Genomic DNA, 26,497 nt, shown 5'->3' with positions numbered 1-26,497 from the left:
ATTGATTTAATGCATTCATCGGGATCTATTCCTCAGGAAACATCCAAGACAGCAGGGGTAAACAATTTCGATGCACCGTTTCGAAGATACACGAAAAAATTCTGGGGTTCGGTGATTTCGACCAGGGCATTCCCTCAAGGGCTTGCGTGTTAACAACTTACAATTAAGGAGTGGGCGCAAGAAAGGTAAGTTTTCTGTGCCAAATACGGTATGTGTAAGTGTCATGGATTAGATTTTCTATGTTTAAATATTTGTGTAGAAACGGGCCGTATGAAAACAAACGGCGACTGAAGTTTCTTAAGGCTAATGCACTATGTGTGTACAGATTTTTCTCTGTTGTTGGTTGTGCTTCAGATACAAAGTCTGTGGCAGTAAAATCCATGTACCCTTGTAGTAAATATCAGCTGAAAGTCAGTGAGCGTAATAATACACTGCTCTTATTATAGATATCGCGGGATTCAACCTACACATAAAAATGAATATATAACGAACATACACAATGTATGTGCACATACAGACACAGACTCACATTCAAATCGACACACCTGCGCGCATAAATGTTGTATACTGTTAGAAAAGAAATGTGGGAACGATGAAATCCGTTTGCAAGTTCAGAGACAACATCTTTATAGCGCGGAGTCTTCAAAGATTGGGAAATAAAGCACTTTACATAGTACCGAATCAATAATAAACTGTTTTTAAAAAATCTAATCATCAGTTCTCATCACAAATCTTTTCCGGACATTTTAAATATAGTTATATTCTCTACTTACCATACTCTAGAATGACCCTGTATTGCAGATGCAGAGCAGATAAATAGCCAATCTCTGGCTTCCAATCTAGTTGTCTGAATGGTCAAGTGATCTTGTATACCAATCAACCTGATCATTAGGTAAAGCTGCGATGTATTGGTAGCGCCGATTCGGTCTGCAGCTTTCCATGTGTACTGTCGACGAATATCCTCGATCCATTCGCCACCAAGTCGAAATTGTACTTTGGTCTGATACTGACCCATCTTTTTACCGCAACAACGCTGGTGATTAAAGAAAAAATAAATTTCATCTTATTTCTGTAATACATTTCAACTACATTATTTATTGGTGGTTATTTTTTAACTTTTTTTTTTCTTACCTACCTTCGAAAAACTTAGTTTTGAGCCTCAAACGAAGCCTCGTGAAACGGGAGCACGGTGGCTTAAATCTAAAAGGTAACGCATCCGGTTTGAATTTTTCCCATTTGATTAACATAGGATGAGGGCTATGCAAACACTCTAACCGGGATATCTTGGAAACTATGCAAGTGACGGAGTCGTTTTTTTTTTTTTCATTTTGTGGGTAATAAAATTTTCTATAAAAAAGATCGATACTACTATATAGCTAATATATATATTAATATGTATATATAGTAGCTGTATAGTAGTATCGACCTTTTTTATAGAAAATTTTATTACCTACAGAATGAAAAAAAAAGGCTCCGTAACTTCCATAGTTTCCAAGATATCCCGGTTAGAGTGTTTGCATAGCCCTCATCCTGTGTTAATCAAATGGGAAAAATTCAAATCGGATGCGTCACCTTTTAGAATTAAGCCACCGTGCTCCGGTTTCACGAGGCTTTGTTTGAGGCTCAAAATTAACTTTTTCGAAGATAGGTAAGAAAAAAAAAAGTTGAAAAAAAACCACCCTAATAATTAAGCTTACTAAATTTATGTACGTGCATATATACGAGTACATACATTCTATGAGTTTTTTTATGAGCGGAATAACCCATGCGCCTGAGGCAAGTAATCAGAGTTACAGCTCATGTTCAGATTAAGCACTGTATCCCGCAATGGCCTTCCCGAATATCAAAACTGAATTTGACGACTATCCTACTCCCATTTGTCTCGTTATTACCTTAGTCGAATGTCCAAACTGAATTTTTTATAAGTTTCCACACTTATTCAGGTTTTTTTGACAAATAATATTTGACGTTTGGGATGACCGTGGTAGGATACGGTGCTCAACCTGAACCTGAGCTGTAACTCCGGTTACCTGCCTTAGGTGCACGGATCGCACCGTTGTTAGAAAAACTCACAGTATATGTAAGTAAAGTTACACTTTTATTCGTGCGAATAGCTACATTTTTTGTTCGCAGAAAATGGCTCATAATTTTCAACTAAGTTTTCAATAAAGAAAAACTTAAACTCGTAGTGATTGACACGTCAACTAAACAAACGAGAATCAACGTATGGGTCACGTTGATTGCATCGAAGTCAGTAGAAATGACCTTTGTTTGAAACCAATTTACGAAAATCATGTATGACTGCATTTGTTTCACATCGGTAGGATTATTTAAATATGTAGGGCTATCATAATGTTTTGATTTATCAATTTTGCAGAACCTTGATTACCTGCGAGAACCAGTATCGGCAAAGCATATACAGGGTCATTCATTAAATATTGACTTCGAGTGCAACTGACGCAGCCGATTTCATCTGAAACTGTCATGCGCGGTTCTCTCTCATTCTGCAAGGGCCGGGGCGATCAATATTCAACAGATGACCCTATAGAGGTTCAAATTCGTAAGGTTAATGAAGAGATGCATATGAGGAAAAAGTCATTTCACAGCTTAAGGGTTGTTTGAAATTTAGCAAATCCGTAACAACACAGAATGTGTAATTGTAAGGGTGTAAAATGATAATTTTTTTTGTACAGTTTCGTTACGTTAACGCAAACTTCAATCTCGTCAAGCATAATTATTTTTTAATAGTTAACTGTGGGCAGAAATGAAATAAATGGTTGAAAATAATTTTTTTTTTTTATTTTTCAGTAGGTACTAGCAGGAATACTATCAATTATAATGAAAATCCGTTACCGTTAATACTTTCTTTTATTAATAAGACGGTTCCTTTCTTCTCATGAAATAGTATTTGTATGATTTTATTCGTTTTATACTAATTTGCATGGAAATTTTATAGAAAACATATAACCTGTACCGAAGTGAGGCGAATGTTTACAATTTTCATTTTTTTTCTGAAAAGATTACGTTTAAAGAGAACGGGATCTAGCAAATTTTCATGCCCATCATTTGAATATAAAGTCTTGTTAATTTTAGATTTTTTGAGCAGGCCGTTTTCCGAAATCATCACGGGAGATTGAGAGGATAGGCAGACCAACATTTTTCTTGAAACCTGCTTTTAGGAGACTACGCACAAAAAAAGGAAAAAATTGTTGTACTAACCACGTATGGCGATCAAATACGACGGATTATACGTTTTATCAAATCAAATAAATTTGGTTTCATTTCATTTGCACAAATTATTACTCCGACCACTGTGTTGTTAGATCAAATAACAGTTCTTTAAATCGAAAAAACATTTTTTTCTCCATATTTGATTGCCGTATTCGGTAAACCAAACAAATACTTTCTCTATGTGCAGAAATTCGCAAATATAAGTCATTCAAAAATTTTAAAAAGTCATCGAAGTCGAAACCGTTACTTTTCCTATATCATCATACGTGATAAAAAGTATATCATGCTTTTATTTAAAATGATTTAGCGACTCGGATGTACTAAAGTTTCTGTGTGGGTGACTCTGTCCTGTTTCGGTTCACATGCTAAATTTCTTCGCTTCACCCAGGTACCTATTATTATTTGGATTTAGATTTATGAATGATATATATTTATATTTTCACTACTCAATACTTTGCAGTTGCGATATCAAAATATTTATGACGCTGCGGTTAGCTAGAGATGAGACTCAAGTGATGGTGGTAAATCGGTTATAGTCTAAAACGAAAGGTAAATCACTTAGTCCGGGTGGTAACGTAGCAATTGAGAAAGTGTTTTTACGCCGTTAGATTGGTACCTTTTTCGATAGATGTATGATTAATAAGTAAACCACGTATCAGCTGACGCAACCACGGTAGGTGTGGGCGTTGATGTTGTGAAAGTTGTGAGAAAAAATTATCTTCGAATAATTTTATGACGGGTGAAAAGAAATTACGGACGTCATAAAAAATATAATTAAAGTTGCAGCCTGTGATAGCACGGAACTCCGACAATACAGAAAACAATTTGGTTTCTAATTGTTTCGGCAAAGTAGAGAAGTCATGCTGAAGTCAAAGTATTGTCTCGTACACCTTACCGTCTTATTTCATTTGCTATATTTAGTACCGTTTTCACCTCGACACCAATCAGCTGTATATTTGATGTATTATTTAGTGTCTAAAAATCTCTTACGGGTATCATCCATTTATTCGCTCGGTTTTGTAAGGCCTCAGTTGTCGTTCGGTTCTTTCGCGATACAGTTCGTATATCTTTCTCAAATAAAGTATCCATCATTGTTCATTGATCATCTTGTATCATTAATCAACATCCCGCTTCACTCACTCCTGTCGATGATTACTAATTCGCAGATCCTACGGCGATGATATTGTTACAAAGGGTGAAATCACCCGTTTTGCCCCCTCTTTAATGATCTAGTAGTCAGCATAGATAAAAGACGTTTATAAACCTCTTATGTCTTTCAAAAGAATAAGGTTGCTGCGTCAACCAACATTATTGCAAAAACAGTCTTGTTTCAGACTTTAAACGAGAAACACATATCTTGCATTAAAGCATTTTTCACAACATTTTATTCACGCTCTTGATTTCTTTTGACTTGACAATTAAACTCACGGATCCATATTTATTTTCCGTAACGTCAAAGTACGTTACATTGGTGTCAGAAGTCGGATCTTGAGTTTCTTTTCAATTAAGTCAATTCAGTGCGTGAAATAAACTATGAGCAACAGTCGTTTGACACGTTCTCGTCGTCGGGAAAGTGGCGGAGAAGAACATTCCATCACGGAAAATTCGCGAGTTCCCGAGACAATTTGTGCACCTTCAGTGGACTCTTTACCTGTCCCTACGATGGTCTCAGTCTCACAAATCGACCTACTAAGGATTATGAGCCAACAACAAGAAGCCGCCGAACGATATCAACGGCAGCTTCTGGATACGGCTACTCAACAACAACAACAACTTGTCCAGTTGCTTCAAGAACAACGAGAACAGCGAAGGCTAGATAGAGAAGCTCAAGAGCGTTCCGAGACTAGTCTTCATGAACTACTCCGGACGACTGTGGCAGCTCTTCAGGCTGTTCATCAGGTGAATGGCTCAGGAGAACCGGCTGTCACCCCTCGAGGTTCCAGAGTTGTTACTCCGCTTCCCTCTCCTGTTCCCTCTCCTGTTCCCGTTCCTGCTGTTCAGGAGGTCCAACATCCAGGACGATCCCAGGATGTTCCTGACTCAAGGTCTGTGCCTTTTATTAGGGGAATAGATGAATCCCCAATTGGTAGAGTAACAGTTAATAATGAGGTTGACTTTTCCGAGCCTTTGCCTCACGTTCAGCCTCGTTATTCACTGTTACTCTACCAATTGGGGATTCATCTATTCCCCTAATAAAAGGCACAGACCTTGAGTCAGGAACATCCTGGGATCGTCGTTACAATATATTATCAATATCTATCTCTCGTAGAACACCAATATTTCATAATCTTGGGAATCCTGCATTTTATAGGAAGAGGAAGGATGAACCATTGCAATTGTTACGCGAATCTGAGTTACATACATACGAGTTTTAATAAATATTACAAATATCTCGAATTGTAACTTGGTTCAGGCTAGTGTAAAAACAAAAGTTCTAACTCAAAGATGGCGGTGCTCCCCCCTAGCTCCCCCCTCGACCGCCCACGGCCCGCGGTCCTCGCCCCTCGTTGACCCTCGACCAGCGGCGCTACCCCTCACTTGCCGCCCTAAACCCGCCGCGCGACCCCCTCCCGCCCCCCTGGACTTATATAGTAGTTATATAACAATAGTAAAAACGGTGAAGATAAATGAATGAATGAGTTATAAAATAATTGAAGTAAATAAATAACTAGATAGAGAGGGAGAGAGGAAGAAAGAGAGAGAAGCAGGTATTTATTCGCCCTGGGACAAGCCCCCTCATGCAGCATATGGATAATCAAGAACGAAAACACAAAAATCAATAAATACGAAAATAGATAAATTAATTAATAAATACAAAATACAAATCGAAGGGTCGATGATAAGCTTGAGATTTATCGATTCCTTTCGTTTCATGGCCAGCAGTCTTGACAAACTCTCGTCATATTTGGCCGATGCCGATAAACATATAATGCGTACATTCTAGAATAATCCGACTCTGCTCAGTTTGACAATGAATTATTTGCCTAGTCAGATGAACAGCTATATTGATCAATTTCGCAACCTCACCCCACTCACTATCCTTGTATCGGTAAACACACTGCCGTGCAACCCGCTGCATGCACATTTTTTACACGGAAACTGTGAATCGTCTAAGAATTACAACAGAATATTCAATTATACAAAATATCTCCACATTCTCTTCCCTTATGCATACAGGTGTAACACATCATCGATAGTAATAATAATAATAATAATAATAATGATGATGATGATGACGACGATGACGATGACGATGACGACGACGATGATGATGATTACGGTATGAATTTTATAAGGTTTAAAATATTGAGGGGTTATACTCAAGATTATCCGCTAATAGTTCCTAAATTTTATGAATTATTCTAACGGTTATTTGATGGGTCAGTTTCATGAGTTTGGTTGATGAGATATCACATCATTACTTATTTGTGAAATATATTCTATGAATTCTGCTTTTACATTCCGATAAGGCTGTTCACATGCAAAATTGATGGATTATACGAGTTTCTGGAGAACTGTATATTTCAGCCTTTTTCTGATTTCATACCTGCATTTCATTTTCGGTCACATCGTGGGTGGGGTTATTGTTCGAGCGGCAGAGAAGAAAAAAGATCCTTGTAGTAATTGGTCAGTTTCCTCTACCTCAAACATCATTGGTTGATGCTGATGTGGAGGAGTTGAGTCTTTAGGGTTTAAGCAACCTATTTAACCCCGTATCGCGTGAAAACTTGTATCCAATTTTCAAAATTTTTCACATCACGCAGAGTAGCAGGAAAATTGATACTTATGCAGTCAAATTCGGAAATATATCTACGATGATGTATCCTCTCAGCGTTGGCGTTGATTTGGTGGAGGGCTGCAATGATGAACCAGAGAAGACTTCTGTGAGTACCGCGTTTCATTATCTTGCTCATTAAAGATGTTTTTTATATTAATATGTTCAAGAGTTTTTGAGTCGTTTAATTATTTGTGTTTATATGTGCAAAGAAAAAGTTTGCAAGTTTTGAGAATTCTTCATTTTGATTTATTGTTCATTGTTCGTGATATTGTTCTCGAATCATGGTTTTCGCTCTTTTTTTTTTGAAGTGTTTTGTGTAGCATTTTAATTTGAATTTGGTGGTTTATCCTTGTTTACAGTACCTGTTGAGGACTCTGGGGCTGCTCAGCATCGAGTCTATTAAAAAAAAACGAAGCGACAGGGCCGATCATAAGCGGCAAATGAGTACTTTTTTTCATCAGGCTGATGATCTCCAACTTCTCGGTGACAATGAGATAGATTTTTTCGGGATCAGTTGGCTGATCGAGGGGCGGTGGGGGCGACACTGCCCCTTTGTGGATTGGGCTCATCCGGCGTCGCAAGCGCCGGAGGACCTCGGGGCGGCTTACAGCCCCAATTACTAAATCTGAATAGCCCCTCAATGACTCTTTTTTTAATTGTTTCAAAATAAAGACAAATGGTGCATAGAATATGCACCCGTTATATATCGTATTTGATTGTGTCTATGTATAAAACTCATTTCTCCTCCAAATATTTTGTAAGTTAGTTATAGATTATTTTCAGGTTCAGCTGTGAATTTTTTTAAATATAGCGACGTTTATGCTGGTTACATAACGCTGGTAAAATTTGTTTCGATGCTGTGTCTTGATCTTTTTGTTTGGAGATTCTTCTGAGAAATTTTTAATGTCATTTTGATTTACTAAAACATTTGCGCTATTCGTAATACCGTCTATTGTTGGCATTTCCATGTCTTGATTTTGATCTTGTGCTCGTCTAGTATCGTTCGATCTGTTACGCAAATATAACAATAAGTTTGCGCCAGAATCCCAGATTATTTTGGTACATGATATTTAATTATTGCTGTTGTTGTTGTTGTCGTTGTCGTCGTCGTCGTCGTTATTATTATTATAATTATCATTATCATTATGATCATCATCGTCATCATCATCATCATCATCATCATCATCATCATCATCATCATCATAACCATAATCGTCCTCGTCCTCGTCCTCGTCCTCGTCCTTGTCCCCGTCGTCGTCGTCGTCGTCGTCGTCGTCGTCGTCGTCGTCGTCATCGTCATCGTCATCGTCATCGTCGTCATCATCATCATCATTATTATTATTATTATTATTATTACTATCGATGATGTGTTACACCTGTATGCATAAGGGAAGAGAATGTGGAGATATTTTGTATAATTGAATATTCTGTTGTAATTCTTAGACGATTCACAGTTTCCGTGTAAAAAATGTGCATGCAGCGGGTTGCACGGCAGTGTGTTTACCGATACAAGGATAGTGAGTGGGGTGAGGTTGCGAAATTGATCAATATAGCTGTTCATCTGACTAGGCAAATAATTCATTGTCAAACTGAGCAGAGTCGGATTATTCTAGAATGTACGCATTATATGTTTATCGGCATCGGCCAAATATGACGAGAGTTTGTCAAGACTGCTGGCCATGAAACGAAAGGAATCGATAAATCTCAAGCTTATCATCGACCCTTCGATTTGTATTTTGTATTTATTAATTAATTTATCTATTTTCGTATTTATTGATTTTTGTGTTTTCGTTCTTGATTATCCATATGCTGCATGAGGGGGCTTGTCCCAGGGCGAATAAATACCTGCTTCTCTCTCTTTCTTCCTCTCTCCCTCTCTATCTAGTTATTTATTTACTTCAATTATTTTATAACTCATTCATTCATTTATCTTCACCGTTTTTACTATTGTTATATAACTATTATTATATTATTATATATCGTGTTTTATTTTTATTTTGTATTAATCAATTAATTTATTTATTTTCGTAATTATAAATTTTGTGTGTGTGTGTGTGTGTGTGACAAATGCCATGAAAGTATCCATCTTGCGGCAAATCGCGAAAATTATCAAAAAGCGCGGGGGGAACGAGGGGGATGGGTGATAGCGCCGCGGGTCGAGGGGGAACGAGGGGTGAGGACCGCGGGCCGCGGGGGGTCGAGGGTGGAGCCGGGGGGGCTAGGGGGGAGCACCGCCATCTTCGAGTTAGAACTCTCGTATATACACTACTGATCAGCTCTTGGTGATGTGAGAACAATTCGTTTGTTGCATATATGGGTTCAAAGGGATAAATGATGTCAACGCCCCGCGAGTAGCCACATTCATCTACAATTATCAAATTAGTGACAATAATGACCTACTGAAATTAAATATCGTGTCAATGGAGCAATCTTGACATCGTGCTCATCCGAGCTAAGCCAGTATTTATTGCACACACCAAGATTCGCTGCAGCGAATCGCCGCCAAGTACCCGTAGGCCGGCCAGTGCTAGCCGAGAATCATTTACCCGGCCCAACTTCTGTCCGAAATCAGGATGTCGAATGTCCGGAACAAGTAAATATTTTGAAACGGAACTCACAGGGTCGAGAGACCTTCTCCATTTGGCCTGGATGTATAAGTCCGATTGAAATCTATACTATGATTTTCAAAATATTGAACGCCAAAGTTAATGTGAAATGAAATTTTTTTTTTCGTTTTCTTCTTCGGATCTAGGGCTTGAGAACTCAATAAACGACCAATGGCAACATTAACTGAATTCAAAATTACTCCCTCCCTCCCTCTCTCTCTCTATCTCTCTCTCTTCCATCACTTTCATCAAAAAAACTTGACGATCTCTCGAAACTTTTATCACATAACGACGAGGGTATGCCACCGAGCGTTTCTCCACTTACCAAAGTTAATACAGCACAGTTTAATGCTAACTCTCTCGTTGGTCATTTGAAACTTTTTAAAGCTTACTTGAAAACTAAAGCTTACCATATAATTTCAATTGCGGAGACTTAGCTGCACCCGCTGGTGTCTGATGAGCTGATCAGACTCGACGACTACATACTTATTCGGAATAATCGTGAAGGCAGACGGGGGGAAGGGATAGCCTGTTATGTACACTGCTCGTTAACTGTCAAGGTATTGGAGTCCTCTCATGGGCCGTTTTCAAACGCTCAAGAGTTTTCAATTCTTGACATCTGTGCTTCCAACGCTCAGTCGCTTTTATTTGGCAGTAGGTATAAAAGACCCAATGGACTCGTTTTTGGAGATTTTATTACCTCCTTCGTCAAGCATGCTGTTGCTTTCAACATCATTTTTTGCGGCGATCTAAATTGTAATCTGCTAACCGCGAATATTGAAGCCACGTTTCTACGGGAATAATTTTCATCGCAATCTTTGCATATCGTCCAATCCGACGCGACTCACCACACTGCCTCCTTTGATTTCTGGCTTGATGTATTTATTGTTGATAATGCTCACAAGATTCACGCTTTCAAGAAGTCGGAAACCTCGTTTTTTAGCAGGCCATGATCTACTGGAGCTTACCTACATATTTGATCTGGGACAACTCCTAGAGCGCCAATCACCTGCAAAAACTTTGAGCATTTCGATGCTGATGCATTTCTGGTCATTCTGAGGCACTTCTTAGATAGCGCAGACTTAGGCTCACGTGCTTCAGGTTCCTCTATGGCAGAGGCTAATGCCTTCACGAGTGCTTTCATTGATTGCATTGTAGAGGCCACGGAGTTGCATGCACCACAACAAACTTTTACAGTCAGGAAGCGTCATCTACCCTGGCTCACCGACGACCTGAGGGCTCGCATAAAGCGTCGTAGCTCTTTATTTAAGCGGGCTAAGCGATCTAGCAGCATCCTAGATATGGCCATCTTTCGGCATTTTCGCGAGACGCTCACCAGTGGCTTACGGAACGCGGCCGATAGTTACAATCTGCGATTACTCTCAGGGGTTACTGACAGCTGTACGCTGTGAAATGAACTTGAGAAAATGGGACTGGTTGAGATGTGTCAGGACTCTCCATTAGGGGTTTTTTCCGCGAACGTGCTCAACGCTGCATTGGCTGCAGTTTCGAATGCTTCTTTAATGCCGCATCTTGCGGATGTACTTACTACTATTTCTAATCACTTCTTGGTGAATGGTTATTTCCCATCTTGCTGGAAGCGCGCCTTTATCAGACCACTATTAAAAGTTAATCCTCCTCTGTCACCTGCGGATTCTCAAACCATTGCCAATCTGAGTGAATTATCTGAGATTTTTGAGCGGGTGGTGTATTCCCAATTATCAGACTATTTTGACGCTCACAACATTCACGATCCGTTTCAATCTGGTTAGCGTAAAGGGCATAGTACTTAAACGGCTCTACACAAGCTATGTCATGGCATGAGGTTTGCAGCAGACTTAGGGCACATAACTATTATTGTGCTCTTCGATTTTAGCAAGGCGTTTGACGTAGTAAATCATTTTATCCTGTTGACTAAGCTTATGCGTTTGCGGTTTTCAAATCGCGCACTGCGGTAGTTTTTTTCTTCCTTATCGGGCCGTTCTCAAGCGGTTATTGAGCAGGGCAAGTGTTCAGGTCGTTTAACCAGAGTTCTTCTCTAACTTCAATCGGGATGGGATAAGTGAGTGAGAGGGTGAATAAATAAATAACACGATTTCGCGGGAAAGACAAGACGCTTGCTTCGGCATAAAAACCCTCACGGTGCAGAGGGAAAAGCCGAAGCAAGACAAATGTTTATTAACTGCAAATCAGATTATCATAATGCAGGATAATACAGTCGCTGGTGCGTTCCTTGTGAACTAGATTGAATGATCATTCGATGATCTTAAACGAACTTATGAAACCTCCATAAGTAAACCGTGAACCGCAACTTCCAAAGCTAACGTGGAAGCGGGTAAGGGGAAGCGTCAGGGTGGCCCAATGCCGTGCAAAAAGCGGTCCCGACGACTCGGGAAACCAACGCTGAAGTGTTCGGGCGACAATGTATGTCGCCGCGATGACGCTCGCCCCGGAGATCACCCGCCACCCCTTTCCCCCCTCTCTCCTCCCCTCTCTCTGGCAGAACCCTATCAGCTATGGCCGAAAACAATAGACCAAAATGAACTAGAGGAAACCACCCGAGGGGAAGATAGTACATAAAGTGGCAAAGGATGATTCGAAAAACACAGTTGTGATAGCGGATGTGAATGCTGGGACCAGAGAGAAATTTCTGCGGTTGGGAAGGCTAAAAATAGGGTGGAATATATGTAGAGTACAAGAGTGCGTAGGGTTTCTAAAATGTTTCAAGTGTTGCGGGTATTATCATTTCGCTAAAGATTGCAGGCATTAGATGAGGCATGTAAATCATAAAGATTGCAAAAGACAAGTAACGAGCGGAAATTGCGCAGAACAACATGCAACGAAGGAATGTAAAGCTGGGATGAAAAAGTGTAATAATTGTGAGCAAAAAATCAGGAACTTTCAAATGAAAAACCTGAAATCAGATCATTGAAACAGAGTCTCTCTCTCTCTCTCTCTCTCTCTCTCTCTCTCTCTCTCTCTCTCTCTCTCTCTCTCTCTCTCTCTCTCTCTCTCTCTCTCTCTCTCTCTCTCTCTCTCTCTCTCTCCCTCTCCCTCTCCCTCTCCCTCTCCCTCTCCCTCTCCCTCTCCCTCTCTCTCTCTCTCTTTCTCTCTCTCTCTCTCTCTCTTTCTCTCTCTCTCTCTCTCTCTCTCTTTCTCTCTCTCTTTCTCTCTTTCTCTCTCTCTCTAGAGGCATCTAAATCATTTATCGTCTTCTTTAAATCCTCTCAGATCAGTAGCCATATTATAAGGAAAAAGCATTCGCACGGCGTATTAGCGGTTAAAGATGTTTTTGCGTGTGATAAACTCGGTAATATTTTTGTCAACGAGTTTCTTCACCCAAACATGTATAATTTGTTACGTAAAACTAAGAAAATCGCATCTGATAGAAATTGAAAATATCTATGGTCTGGGGAGGGTCAGATTTACGCACGTAAGCAAGATGGATCTCAGCTTATTCGTATTACCTCTGAGGCTGATCTCGACAAGTTACGTTGACTAAATCATGTACAGAACTCTCGAAAAGCAGTGAGATTGCATGATAGTTCTACGTCCTTGAAAATCTGTCAATTTAATGCAAACTCGTTATTGGGCCACGTGGATTACATCAAATCATATCTTAGCGAACATTTTTATCATACTATTTCTATATCTGAAACATGGCTCAAGCCTGAAATTTCTAATGATCTTGTCAAGATTCCGAACTATTTTATTATTCGTCACGATAGAATAGGAAAGGGATGTGGAGGTGTTGCGTGTTATATTCATGAGTCACTGAAAGCCAATCTATTAGCAGCTTCACCTTGTTTGTATTCCAAACAACCTGAGTATCTCCTGCTTGACATACACTATCCTAACCAGGACTCTATATTATTCACGTCCATGTGCAGGCCACCCAAAAGTAGATTATTCACTGACTATGTTAACACTTTCTGTGAGTTTAGTCATTCCTTCAAAAATGTCATAATTGCTGGTGATCTGAATTGTGATCTTTTGTCTAGGTCTGTTGAATCTAGATATCTTAGTGAGATGGTTTCTTCCCTATCATTATACCTGGTTGAATCCCAAGCGACGCATCATACATCCACGTCTGATACGCTTATTGATGTCATAATTATTGATAGTAGTGACAAAAACATTGCCTTCACAAAGTCTAAAACACCATTTATCGCAGGGCACGACCTTCTTGAACTCTCGTATGCCTTATTACACCGCAGAATCCTGACCAGATGATAGTTCGCCGCAACTTCAAGAATTTTGACGTTTTTGCATTCAATACAACTGTGGAATTATCTCTTGTTAAGATAGTAGAGCTTGTACCCACAAATTCCTCAATCTCTGATGATATTAACGTGTTTCTTGAGATCTTAGAAGGTATTTTATTTTTAGCTCTTGACATTCATGCTCCTTTCAAGAATTTTGTTGTATGCAAGCCTATTGCACCATGGCTCACACCAGAATTAAAATTGCGTATTAGAAAACGTCCTTTATAAACAAGCAAAAAGGGCTAATAGCTCATCAAGGTATGCAATTTATCGAAAATTCAGAGATGAGTTGACGTCTGAGTTGAAACGCGTGAAAAGTGAGTACAACTTGTGCGAGATATCGTGCTAGATTTGGTCACGTGAGGCTGGCCAGGATTGCCAGTACACGAAAATTCAAAATCCGCATGTACGGAGCTGCTGAGACCAAGCGAGCCAAAAGACGATTAGTCGGTCACCAACCACCTATCCGAAAGGACCGCATCATTTCTTATATATTTCACACAAACTGATTATCTCGTTGCCGAGTAGTCTGGAGGACAGGAGATATTCGTGCGCAAGAAGAAGGAACCTGGCCTATAAAGAAGACCCCGGGGTTCCCAGTATTGTCCCTTTTATTATTTATACATATTTATTTCGTTCTTTTTTTTTTGGATCCGCTCTTTTTAATTCTCTTTTGTGACGCTTATTGACTCATTTTATCTTTTATAACCTTAAGCCCGGCCGTTTTTTTGTCGTTAGATTTGAGTTATGCATGGATCGGCCATTGTAAATTTATTTATTAATTTATTCTGTCCTTCTATTTTTTGTGCCTGCTATATCTTTTGTTACGACTATTAGCGTTCTTTTCGATTTTCCAATCGGACACGCCCATGTTAGAAAGATAAGTTTACCTTTTTCTTGTTCTGTAGTGTATGTAGTTCAATAATAAATAAAACGAGGTGGCTATTTTAACTTTAGGTACGACCCGCTTACAATATTATAATTACTGATAGAAAATCATAAAGAATCATTACAAACTTTCCCAGACTAGCTAATGTTATTAATGTTAACAAACTGTGGAAGGAGCTTGCGACCCTTGGGCTAGTAAAAACATCGTCAACCTCCTCTCTTAATTTTTTCACGCCTGATCAATTGAACTCTTATTATTCCTCAATCTCTAGTTCCTTACCAGCTTGTTCTAAAGTTGAATTGCAGTTAATTAAAAGTCATATTGATACCTCGAATCATCTGTTTCAGTTCGAGCATGTAACGGAGAATGATGTACTCCGGTTAATTATGTATTATATCTCTAATTCTCATTCGACTGGACCTGACGGTATTTCGTCTTTGATTATTAAAAAAGCAGCTCCATTGCTGGTTCCTTTCTTACAGAAATTGTTCAATTCCTGCTTTGACAACTCGTTCTTTCCGGCGAGTTGGAAACGATCATTTATTAGACCTTTGTCAAAACAAAATACACCTTTGTCTCCTTCGGATACTCGACCAATTGCGAACTTGAGCGAACTCTCCAAAATTTATGAAAAGATTGCTCATAACCAGATCACTAAATATCTTACTGACCATAATATTTTGGATTCTCGCCAATCAGGGTATCGCACTGCTCACAGTACACAGACAGCCTTGCTTCGCCTTTGCCATGACATTAAAAAGTCTGCTGATGATGGACGTGTCACTATTTTAGTTCTCTTTGACTTCAGCAAAGCCTTTGACACGGTCTCTCATTCCATTCTGCTGAAAAAGCTCCGTACCATTGGTTTTTCCGAATCGTCTCTGAGCTGGGTTTACTTCTATCTCACTGATAGAACTCAGACTGTCATAGATAAAACTAATATTTCGGACTGGCTTCCTATCACATCAGGTGTTCCGCAAGGCTCTGTATTAGGACCCTTATTGTTTGCTATCTTTATCAACGACATAGGAGCTTCTCTCAAGTATTCCAACCACATAGTGTTTGCTGATGATACTCAAATCTACTTGAGCTGTCACCGGTCAGAGCTCAATGTAGGGTTAGGTAAGATACTATATGATATCAACCAGATATCTGAGTATTCGAATGAAAATAGCCTTAAATTAAATTTAGCGAAGTCTTCTGTAATGATCTGTGGTAGTGGAGCAAACGTTCAGTCCATTGACTTTAAACTATTGCCGGTCATGGCAATAAATCAGACCTCTATATCTTATGTACTAGAGGCTCGTAATCTGGGAGTTATATTGCAAGCAAATCTTTCTTGGGCTAGTCATGTAACAACAATATCTCGCAAAGTGAATTTCACACTTCATAGATTAAAATACCATAAGAACTCACTATCAACTGAACTTCGCATAAAATTAGTCTCTACTCTAATTTTTCCTTTACTTGACTATTGTTGTGTTGTTTATAATGATTTGTCAAACGAGCTTGACTTAAAACTTCAGCGACTGGTAAACAGTGCGATACGATTCATTTTTGATCTACGTGGTGATGTACACATCACCCCGTATCGATTACAGTTGAAGTGGCTGTCAGTGTCAAACAGGAGGAAGTACTTTGTAGCTATAGTTACTTATAATATTCTGCATAACCATGCCCCGTCGTACTTACTTGAACTATTTTCCTTACATCATGATTATACTCGTCATTCGTCACGTCTGGGCATGGCTAATACTTTTCATATTCCGCTACATAGAACTTGCATTTACCGCAACTCCTTCCAGCTCACTGCTGTTTACCTATGGCATTCTCCTGACATTACTTCCTCGTCCTCATGTGCTGTTTTCAAGGCTAAGGTGTATGAGTACTCCTTATCAAATAAGGTTTCTGCCTTAGCTAGCCCGATTAATTAACCCATCTTTAAACTACCTGAAGTAATAGTATTGCGTAGTGCTAGTTTATTTTTGTTTTATTTTATTTCGCTTATTTGATTGTGTTTTTCATTTAATCTACTTACTTTACTTTATTCTATCTAAATTTAATTATTTTATATTTTATATTACATTTTATTTTATTTTATTTTATCTTATTTTATTTTATTTTATTGTATATTATATTTTATTTTATTTTATTTTATTTTACTTTTATACTTCTATACTTTTATAATACTTTTCCTACACTGCAGTTTTTCTCTTACCCCAAAGTGTTCTAGGGCGTAATGAAACATCTCTCTCTCTCTCTCTCTCTGTCTCCCTCTCTCCCTCTCTCCCTCTCTCTCTCTCTCTCTCCCTCTCTCCCTCTCTCCCTCTCTCCCTCTCTCCCTCTCTCCCTCTCTCTCCCTCTCTCTTGGATTGGTGAGTACCTGTCAGTTTAACTTTCTGTCGCTCTCCTGTTCTGCCCATTTTCTGCTCTTCCCTGCCCGTTTTTCGGGCTCTGCTTCCAGGTTTTTTTCCTCTCCCGTCGCTCACGCAAAATTTGAGCTAAAAATCGTCGTTGCTCTCTCTTTTGAGCTACGGGATGAGGCAATAAACTGAAGACTGGTATCCTATAACCTAACATTCTCGACTGGAACGACTTGGCAGTTGACGGACGGACGATTGCTGTTTACAATACCTACGCTACCTTCCCTCTTCCCATTGGACGACCGCTAGGGAATCTCTCGGAAACAATACACTGTAACTGGCATCAATCTTCATTTTCCTAACCTCAATATTTGGGTTACTCATTGGCACGCTTTCTGCTCACCTGTCAATCCCGCCTTTTCTCCGTTGTGTACTGGTGGCGCCATCTGTCGGGATTCATTTTTCATTTCATGAGCAATTATCGATACGAGCTCTGTCGATAATCGGATCATTCACTTATCATCTGGACCTCAAAGACTCAAATTATCTACTTGCGAACACGCTGATCGATCGATTAAGTACTTCTCATTTGCATCACCATGGCCCCAACCTGTGCGATCTGCGAGGTCGCTGTCAAGCGCAAAGAGCCTTTTGCCTCCTGTACGGGTGTTTGTTCACGCGATTTTCACCTCTCATGCATTAAATCTGCACATAATTTCGACCCCACGGAATTTGGCTCTTCATCATTTAAATGTGAACAATGCATGCGACGTCGGTCAACATTACTCGAGCGTTCGCCCACATCATCACCTGATCATCTGAACCTGGAGCTTCCCATCTCGATGCAAGCAGCTGCAGCGCCAACTACTGCAACTGAAATGGCCACCACTGCGACTGCAGCGTCTTCTGCTGCACCTCGCTTCACTATTGACGATGTGATGTTCCAGCTACAGGCTAATGCGGCGGCCCTAGACTCAAAACTCGATAGAAAAATCGATAAGCTCAAAATGGACCTCACTACTGCCTTTGATGCCAAACTCGACCAAAAAATCGAAACCTTGAAACATGATATGATGCAGCGGTATGACGATATTCAAGGCACAGTGGCTGGAGTTATCCAAACGATTTCCACCATTCGTGAGGATGTTGCTGGCCTATCAGCTGGTCAGAGCACCATCTTGTCGAGAGTTGCGGGTGTTGAATGCCAAGCTCTCGTATCGGCTGAGGAAATCTCCTCAATAAAACAACGACAAGTCGAAGATACATCTGCAATTAAGCAAGATTTGGCCTCCTTTATTGCCTCGAATGCATCCTTGCCACGGGCATCTGTTGCACCAGCTTCATCTACGACAACGGAATTTGTTGTTCGTGGTCTACCATTGGAGCTCTCCCTATCCGACTCTGAGATTGTGAATGCCTTCTTCTCCACTCTGGGTGTCTCTCAGCCCTTAGGTGACGTTCTTGATTCACGCGTCATGAAACCCAAAACGGGCCAGCCTAATGATCCTCACGTTCGTAACTCCACTTCGAGCGCTGTGTCCAAGAGATCGCTAGTGGTTCGCCTGAAATCATCGGTAACTCGTGACTTCGTCCTAGAAAAAGTGTCAGCTAGAAGGGTCCTTACCGTCCGTGATATCTTCTCTATGAACCGTGATGACCGCATCTACATTAGCGAATTGCTTGCAACAAACATCCATAAGCTTCTACTGTTAGCCAAATCCAAAGCTCGTGAACTCAACCTAAGCCATGTGTGGGCTAATCGGGGTGTTGTCAAGGTTCGGAAAGAAGGCTGTCCTGATATTATAATTCTCCAGTCCGAGTCGGATCTCAATCGACTAACCTGACTACCGCGATGTACTAAGCCGACTTTGCCGAATATGATAATGCAACCATCTATTTCACATTTCAAGGTTGCGTCCTTTAATGCTAATTCGCTCCTTGGCCATTTTCCGTTCTTTATTGCGCATGTTGCTCTTAACTTTTATCACATCATATCTATTTCGGAAACGTGGCTTCATGACAATATTTCAGACGATCTTGTACAACTGCCAGACTATTTTCTCTTACGCAATGATCGAGTTGGCAAAAGGGGTGGTGGGGTTGCCTGCTACATTCACAAATCGTTACGCTTTAAATTACTGGCGCTCTCAACCCCTGATTTCTCTAATGCTCCAGAATATCTGATCTTCGAGACTCGCAATACCCAGGACCGCTCAGTTCTGTTTGCCACTATATATCGACGCCCAAAAGGCTTCTTATTTCACAATTTTGAGCACATATTCTCTTCTATTGCCATAAACTACCAAAACATTATCTTAACTGGCGACTTTAACTGTAATCTACTACAGAATAATTTTGAATCAAGCTCACTTCGTGAATTTGCCAGCACACAAGCTCTTCATATTGTTGAGGCTGGAGCGACCTTTCACACAAGTACCTCTCACTCTCTACTTGATCTTTTCCTAGTTGATTCTTCCTCTAAGGTCCTTTCTTTTAATAAATCCTCGGCTCCTTTCATCGCTGGTCACGATTTACTTGAGCTCACTTACAATTTTCAACCCGATCTTCGCCCAGCACATATAATTGCCCGCAGAAACCTAAAACACTTTGTTGTGACAGATTATCTGGCATCGCTGTCATCTTCTCTGTCCCGACTAAATACTCCGTCCATCTCTACTCTTTCCTCACCTAATCACTTTGATAATATGGTCCGTGGTGTTTCGTCTGCCATCGCTCAGGCTTTTAATACCCATGCTCCGCTGAAGCAATGGACCACAAACAGAAGGATGGCGCCATGGCTAACCGGTTCACTACGATCGAAAATTAAGTATAGAAACTCGCTTTATAACCGAGCTAGGCGTACGGGTGATTTACTGTCTATGGCCGTCTACCGTCAATATCGCAATGCCCTTTGTAGTGAATTACGTATCGCTAGAGACAATTTCTACTGCTCCCGCATCTCGTCGATCTCTGATCCGTCTGGAATTTGGAGGGAGCTGTCGTCTCTCGGTCTCACTAAAGCTAGGGGATCTTCTCCTTTTTCCTTTTTTTCTCCTGATAGCCTGAATCAGTTTTATTCCGCTGTCTCAACCTCTGATATTCCCTATCCAGACTCTCTATCTTCCCTATGTCTACCTCCACTGTCTCCCTCTCAACCTGTGTTCGAGTTTGCCGCGATAACCGCTGATTCATTGTCATCAGTTTTGAGTGTTCCCCACTCTTCCTCATTATCCCAGGGCCCCGACTTACTCTCTAACTATGCAATTAGTAAAGCTGTCCCGCTTCTGTTTAACAGCCTTCTGGATTTATTCAATGCAAGCCTCCGTCTGTCACATTTCCCGTCATCATGGAAACGTGCCTTCATTCGCCCAATACTTAAAACTGTTCCTCCGTCGTCTCCATCTGACACAAGACCAGTCGCAAACCTCTGTGAGCTCTCTAAAGCCCTAGAGCGAATTGTTTTCGGTCAGATTACTGACTTTCTCCATGCCAATGATCTTGCTGATCCCTTTCAATCTGGCTTCAGGAAGGGTTATAGCACGTTAACTACTTTGCTTAAGCTTAATCAAGACATCAGACAGGCAGTTGATGACAGAAAAATAACGGTGCTTGTTCTCTTTGATTTTAGCAAAGCGTTTGACATGGTTCCACATCGCCTACTCCTACGTAAACTTCGTCTCTTGGGTTGCTCGAATGGAGTGCTTGCCTGGTTTTTCTCATATTTATCTAAACGATCGCAAGCAGTTGTTGATGACAGGGGAGCTGTTTCCTCCTGGTGCCCCACTAATATGGGTGTTCCACAGGGATCAGTTCTTCGTCCTCTTCTTTTTTCAATCTTCATCCGTGATATTGGCATTGGTCTGAACTATACCCAATACCTCACCTATGCGGATGATACACAGATTTATCTCACCTGCTACCCCAGTGACCTGGCTCGTGCTCTATCCGATCTGACTCTCGACGTGAATTATATCTTTGATTATGCTGTGGCGAATGGACTCAGGTTAAACCTTGCGAAGTCAAAGGTTATGATTTTGGGCAGTGGTGCTTACATAAATCAAATTGATTTTTCGACTCTCCCTCGCATTCGAGTCAGGGAAAATGAGCTTCCCTATGTCTCGCACGCTCGCAACCTGGGCATCATTATGCAATCAAATCTTTCGTGGCACAGGCACATTATGCACATTTCGGCCAAGGTGAACTTTACTTTTTTTCGCCTAAAATATAATAAGAACCTTCTATCGAAGAAATTGCGCATCACGCTTATAACTGCACTTGTTTTTTCACTAATCGATTATTGTTGCCTCGCCTATATTGATTTAACCGGTGAACAGAACCTGATATTGGAACGATTAATCAATAACTGCATTCGCTTCATTTTTAACGTACGTCGTGACATCCATTTCTCCCCATATCGCAACAGCTTATCTTGGCTTACGGTTTCAAATCGCAGAAATTATTTTATGAGCATCCTTATTTTCAAGCTCCGCAAACTAGATGTCCCTTCCTACATCCGTGACCTCTTCTCTCTTGCTCCCACATCTACTCGTCCAACTCGTCTCCATTCTACACCAACATTTTCTATCCCCCTACATCGTACCTCCACACTACGCAATTCTTTCGTTCTCTCTGCTTCCTATTTCTGGCATTCCCTTTCTCCTAGCATCACAACTCTGCAGTGTCTGCCCACCTTTAAAAGAGATCTGCGGACGCATTTGCTGGCTTCCCAGCTCTAATATATTTGGTTTCTTTCATTGCATGCGGTTAAATTGGCTTGCTTGCCACTCTCCTTTTCTTTTCTTTTCTTTCTTTTTATTATTATTTCTTTTTCTTTGCACCACTTGTATGCTTTATTCGTGCTATATTTATACTTTATTTGTGTTTATATTCGCTCGCGGTCTCTCCGCGTCTTGACTCTATACTCTGTATGCTTCTTCCTAGTTTTCTTAGTTTTCTTAGTTTTAAGCCTAGGTTAAGTCTTATTACTTTATATTTAATCTGTTTTCATGTACCCATTGCCCACGGAGTTTTTTCTCCAGGGCATCATAAAACTTATTCATTCATTCATTCATTCTCTCTCTCTCTCTCTCTCTCTCTCTCTCTCTCTCTCTCTCTCTCTCTCTCTCTCTCTCTCTCTCTCTCTCTCTCTCTCTCTCTCTCTCTCTCTCTCTCTCTCTCTCTCTCTCTCTCTCTCTCTCTCTCTCTCTCTCTCTCTCTCTCTCTCTCTCTCTCTCTCTCTCTCTCGCTCTCTTGAACTTGGTGCTTGGTGAACAACGTGTACCCGTTATCGCTCGTCACATTTTCTGGCCGTTTTTTGAGTTTATTTTGTGAGTTCGGTCTGTCTAGTTTGGTCGGTTCGCGCTGTGCCGGTTCTTAAGTGGTATAAAACTCTGCGCCTTGTAGTGCGACTATTAAATAATTGAGACTTATAGTGCGTTAAAACCCGTTAAAATTTCACGGACGGTTCGACTTTGTTGTTTCTTTCTGGAGCTGTCAGTGTCAGTATCAGACTAGTGAAGTTGAACGCAGCCTTTGTTGACTGTTGACTGTTTTGGGATTACCTTCGTGTTATCTATAAACGTCTATTTATACCAATCTGTGATACCGACTTGCTGATAGTATGGCTCCTCCACACTGTGCTTTGTGCTACGCTTCTATAGATGTCCCTAGTAGTGCCATTACCACAGGCGACAAATGTAAACATTCATTTCATGCTTTATGTCTCAAAATGCGGTTTCAAGTTGAAAATAGCAGGGCTACGACAGATCGTGTTCGTAGCTGCTGCCCTATTTATACGAGAGATGAGACCACCGCTTTTGGAGCAGAAATTCAAAAAATTTCAACTTTACTCGTGACTATGAACACTCGCCTTGGTGCGTTTGAAGCCACAGCGGCCAAGGTCAGCACGCTCGTAACGGTTATCGAGGATTTTCGAGGAAAATTTGACAGCATGCTAGCCGATAATGTAGCTCTCAAATCAGGTCTCGAAACTGTCAATGCCACCGTAACAGAGGTAAAGAAAGATGTTGATTCGCTGGCTGAGGTAGCGTCTCGCCATTCGGCGGAGATCAGTGAAATTGGAAGCAAGCTTGCCATCAGGCAGACTGGTGTGCTGGAGCCTGCTGATGAGGCTATGTTGTTGCGGGTAGCATGCAATGAAGTTGCGAACCATCTAATTATTACAGGGATCCGAGATGGTGGTGATCGCGAGCGTCCAGATGAAATATTGACCAAACTGCTAGCGGTTCTTAATATACAGCTGACACCTGATGCCATAATCCGCTTCGAACGAATGGGCCGCTATAGAGCTCAGAGTGCCCCTGGTGCTTCAACCTTGCGTTTGGATGCAACTGCTCCTGGCTCTCCTCCTGCCTTCACTGCGCGTCCTCTTCTGTTAATCCTTGGGTCTCCTGCCTGGTGCGATCAAGTAATTGCGGCTAAGAAGCTCAAGCCTCAACTCCGAGCTGCAGAAATTGATGCCGCCCTCTCGGACCGAAAGGTTTATATTAACAAAAGGCATCCTGTGCAACTTCACCGATATCGGAGTCAGATCTTGAAGAAGTTCCCGTCGCTGAGCTTGAGGTCTGTGTGGATAACTGATGCTGCGTTGTTTGTTCGGCCTGGACCGGGGATCAAACCCTTACGCTTGCAGCCTTCTTCCGACTTGTGGACCCTAACCCGAGCCCTACAATGACTCACACCTGCGACTGTTCTCAAACCTAAGCGCTCACTGACCCGCCCGGAGCTCCTCAATGTCTGCTGCCTTAATGCCCAGTCGCTGCCTGCCCACATTGATGAATTTCGCGAGTTCTTTCGGCTAAACTCATACCACGTGATTGCTGTCTCCGAAACCTGGCTCAATGACCGGGTATTGGACGTACAGGTTAGGTTGCCATCTTACAGGCTGCACAGGGTTGATCGTTGACGGCGACATGGGGGTGGCGTTGCCTTCTTTGTGCACCAGAAGCTTTGCTCTGCAACAGTTGCTACGTCCGTTGCTCGTCCAGAGGATGGATATCCTGAATACCTTCTAATAGAAGTTAGAGCTGATGCTGGAATGAAGTTTCTATTCGCGGTCGTATATAGACCTCCTAAAGTTGGTCATCTCGATACGTTTGAGGATGAACTTGTCCGGCAATAATCTCGACATAAATTTTCGTGTGTTCTTGGTGACTTCAATGCGGATCTGACACCTGCAGCTTATGACTCGGTTCACCTCAGTGAATTTTTTGGGTCGCAGGGGTATGATATCGTGCCAATGCAGCCCACTGATCATACTGCCATCTCTGATACCTGGCTCGATATATGCGCTAATAACAATATTAATCTTCTTGAGTCCTGGGGTCAATCGTCGAGTCCATTTCTCTTAGGGCATGATCTTATACCGGGACAATCTCTTGAAACTATACATATAATGCGCATGCGCGAGTTTTATCGGCTGCTCGGGCAGGTTGGCCACTCCGAGTTTCAGCTGTCAAACTCTGTTTCTGGCGGCGTTGTAGTTCATACGAATTTTTGAGGTTAGAATCTTAAACAGTCGAGGTAGTGACTCGGAAAGTTGATGCTAATGCTCTTTGAAAATTGGCTTTATTCGACTAAAATGAGAAATCTGTTTAAATGTTGGGTGCTTGAAAGAAACGCAGCAGGTAAGTGCGAACACTTTATTTAATCATTTTTATTATTTCGTACATTAGAAATAACAATGGAATTTTTATCTATCAACAGGTGATACGGCTGAAATAATTACATCTCTGATATTCACTGTTATCTACCCATTCAATTTGTCAGACGTACAAAGATCATCGCCACTTTCAAGCAACTAAGCAACTTTCTCACTCTTTTGTGATTTCAGGCGGTAATATTGAATTTTATCACTTTCGAAAATGAAACATTAAACCGAGCGTTAAAGAAATTTAAATATCTCACTATCTATAACGGAACTGTGAATCTTTTTTTTCTTGAAAATAGTTCAACAAAATTTACGAATAGTCGATAGTCAATGTATTTTTTCCGATTAACAAATTATTGCTACTACTATTTAGAATTTCCGAATGATTATCAGAATTTATTTCGCAAATTTTCAATGCTGTTCGATTAAATAAATGAAGGGAACCTAATACTCAAATTGAAAATTCAAGTAATATTAGATTTATTAAAATGATTTCTGTATTTCATGTTAGTGCGGTTCGAAACAAAGAAAATCTAATCGAAAGCGTAGAACTCCGGAATGTAAATCACATCCTGTGACGCAAGTTGAAAATCAAGTTTCTCAAAATGCGCCTCAATGTCACAATTAGCTTCAAGGACAATCATGTTTTAGAGTAATGTCAATTTTAAAGTAATGTAAATATTGTGTCCCTTGTTCCATCAAAATAAATGAATATCTAATTTTTAACGAAGTTTACAAAGATTTTTTTCCAAATAATGTAATCCGATACAATATCTTGTTCATAGTACTCCGAACATCACCTTCTAACAAGGATATTTGGAAAGAGTCCCTTTGTTGCAGAAACCATTATAAAATTCTTGGTTTTCAATTCGTGCTATTGAATGACTCTGTGTTTCAGGTTCCATTTTCAATCTCAAAATGAGATTTTTTTTGCTCCAGATAATGCTAACATGAAATGCAGAAATAATTGCGGTACATGGAGACTCACAAGCTTTCAGTCTTAGCGTAGGACCCTATGAAGAGTGTAAAATTGAATTTGGTTTCAAGTTATCGTGCAACTAGCTAGCCAGATGACACCGTCAACTAAGATTAAATTTAAAGACATTTTTAACTGAACTTATTTAACAGGTCTAGATTTAGATTGATTCAGTTTGCCTAGCAAAATTCAACCCTACAATCTAATTGAGGACTTGAAAAACTATTTATCTGAATTCAATGCCAAAGAGAGTAAAAGTAAGCTTCAAAATAAGATACCAAATCAAATGGTATAAAGTTTGAAAAACAATGCTGGTCAATAATAATGCTTAAATTACAATGGTGCACAGAATGATTCCTCGGTAGAATGAATTGACAGCAACGGTTAAGTAACAAACTTATCGCTATTGGCTCGATCAAAGTAAAATGATGGGATATTCAGCCATTATGATCTGTAGTATATCCCGCTCTTCAATTTTGCCTCAACTGATGTTAAGAAGGTGGCGATGGCCTGATAAAATTCACTCTGGCACCTGAGGTCTGACGAAACAACCAGGTTCGATGGTTCTAATGATTGCACCGCTCGAGAAACTAGGATCCTTGCCACCTAAACGTTTTGACCATCAGGTAAGGCATAATTTTCCTCGTGGTAATTAAAGTTTAAACTTCGAGCCTGCTGAAAAAAAAACCAATTTTATCATTGAATCCATGTTAAAATATT

At 40.5% G+C, this 26,497-nt stretch overlaps 2 protein-coding genes across 4 annotated transcripts in view; one reads left to right on the top strand and one right to left on the bottom strand.

The window, feature by feature from the left end:
• LOC124178377 overlaps positions 1-7,639 on the top strand; it is a 61,568-nt gene extending 53,929 nt beyond the window's left edge. Inside the window, exons 2-3 of one of the 2 annotated variants that reach the window (XM_046561659.1) lie at positions 6,996-7,115; positions 7,369-7,639. In XM_046561659.1, coding sequence (XP_046417615.1) covers positions 7,047-7,115; positions 7,369-7,632 — 333 coding nt within the window. In that variant the 5' untranslated portion in view covers positions 6,996-7,046 and the 3' untranslated portion in view covers positions 7,633-7,639. Of the gene's footprint in view, positions 1-6,710; positions 7,116-7,368 lie in introns of those variants that run through there. The other variant, XM_046561658.1, reaches the window with a different exon arrangement.
• Positions 1-26,497, bottom strand: part of LOC124178359 (GPI inositol-deacylase) — a 248,154-nt gene that overhangs the window by 65,662 nt on the left and 155,995 nt on the right. For both annotated transcript variants that reach the window (XM_046561627.1, XM_046561626.1), the window contains one exon: positions 774-1,033. In XM_046561627.1, coding sequence (XP_046417583.1) covers positions 774-1,033 — 260 coding nt within the window. The remainder of the gene's footprint in view (positions 1-773; positions 1,034-26,497) is intronic.

This window comes from Neodiprion fabricii, chromosome 3, assembly GCF_021155785.1.
Source record: "Neodiprion fabricii isolate iyNeoFabr1 chromosome 3, iyNeoFabr1.1, whole genome shotgun sequence".
Classification (NCBI taxonomy): Eukaryota; Metazoa; Arthropoda; class Insecta; order Hymenoptera; family Diprionidae; genus Neodiprion; species Neodiprion fabricii.
This window is presented reverse-complemented; position numbering and strand designations above follow the sequence as displayed.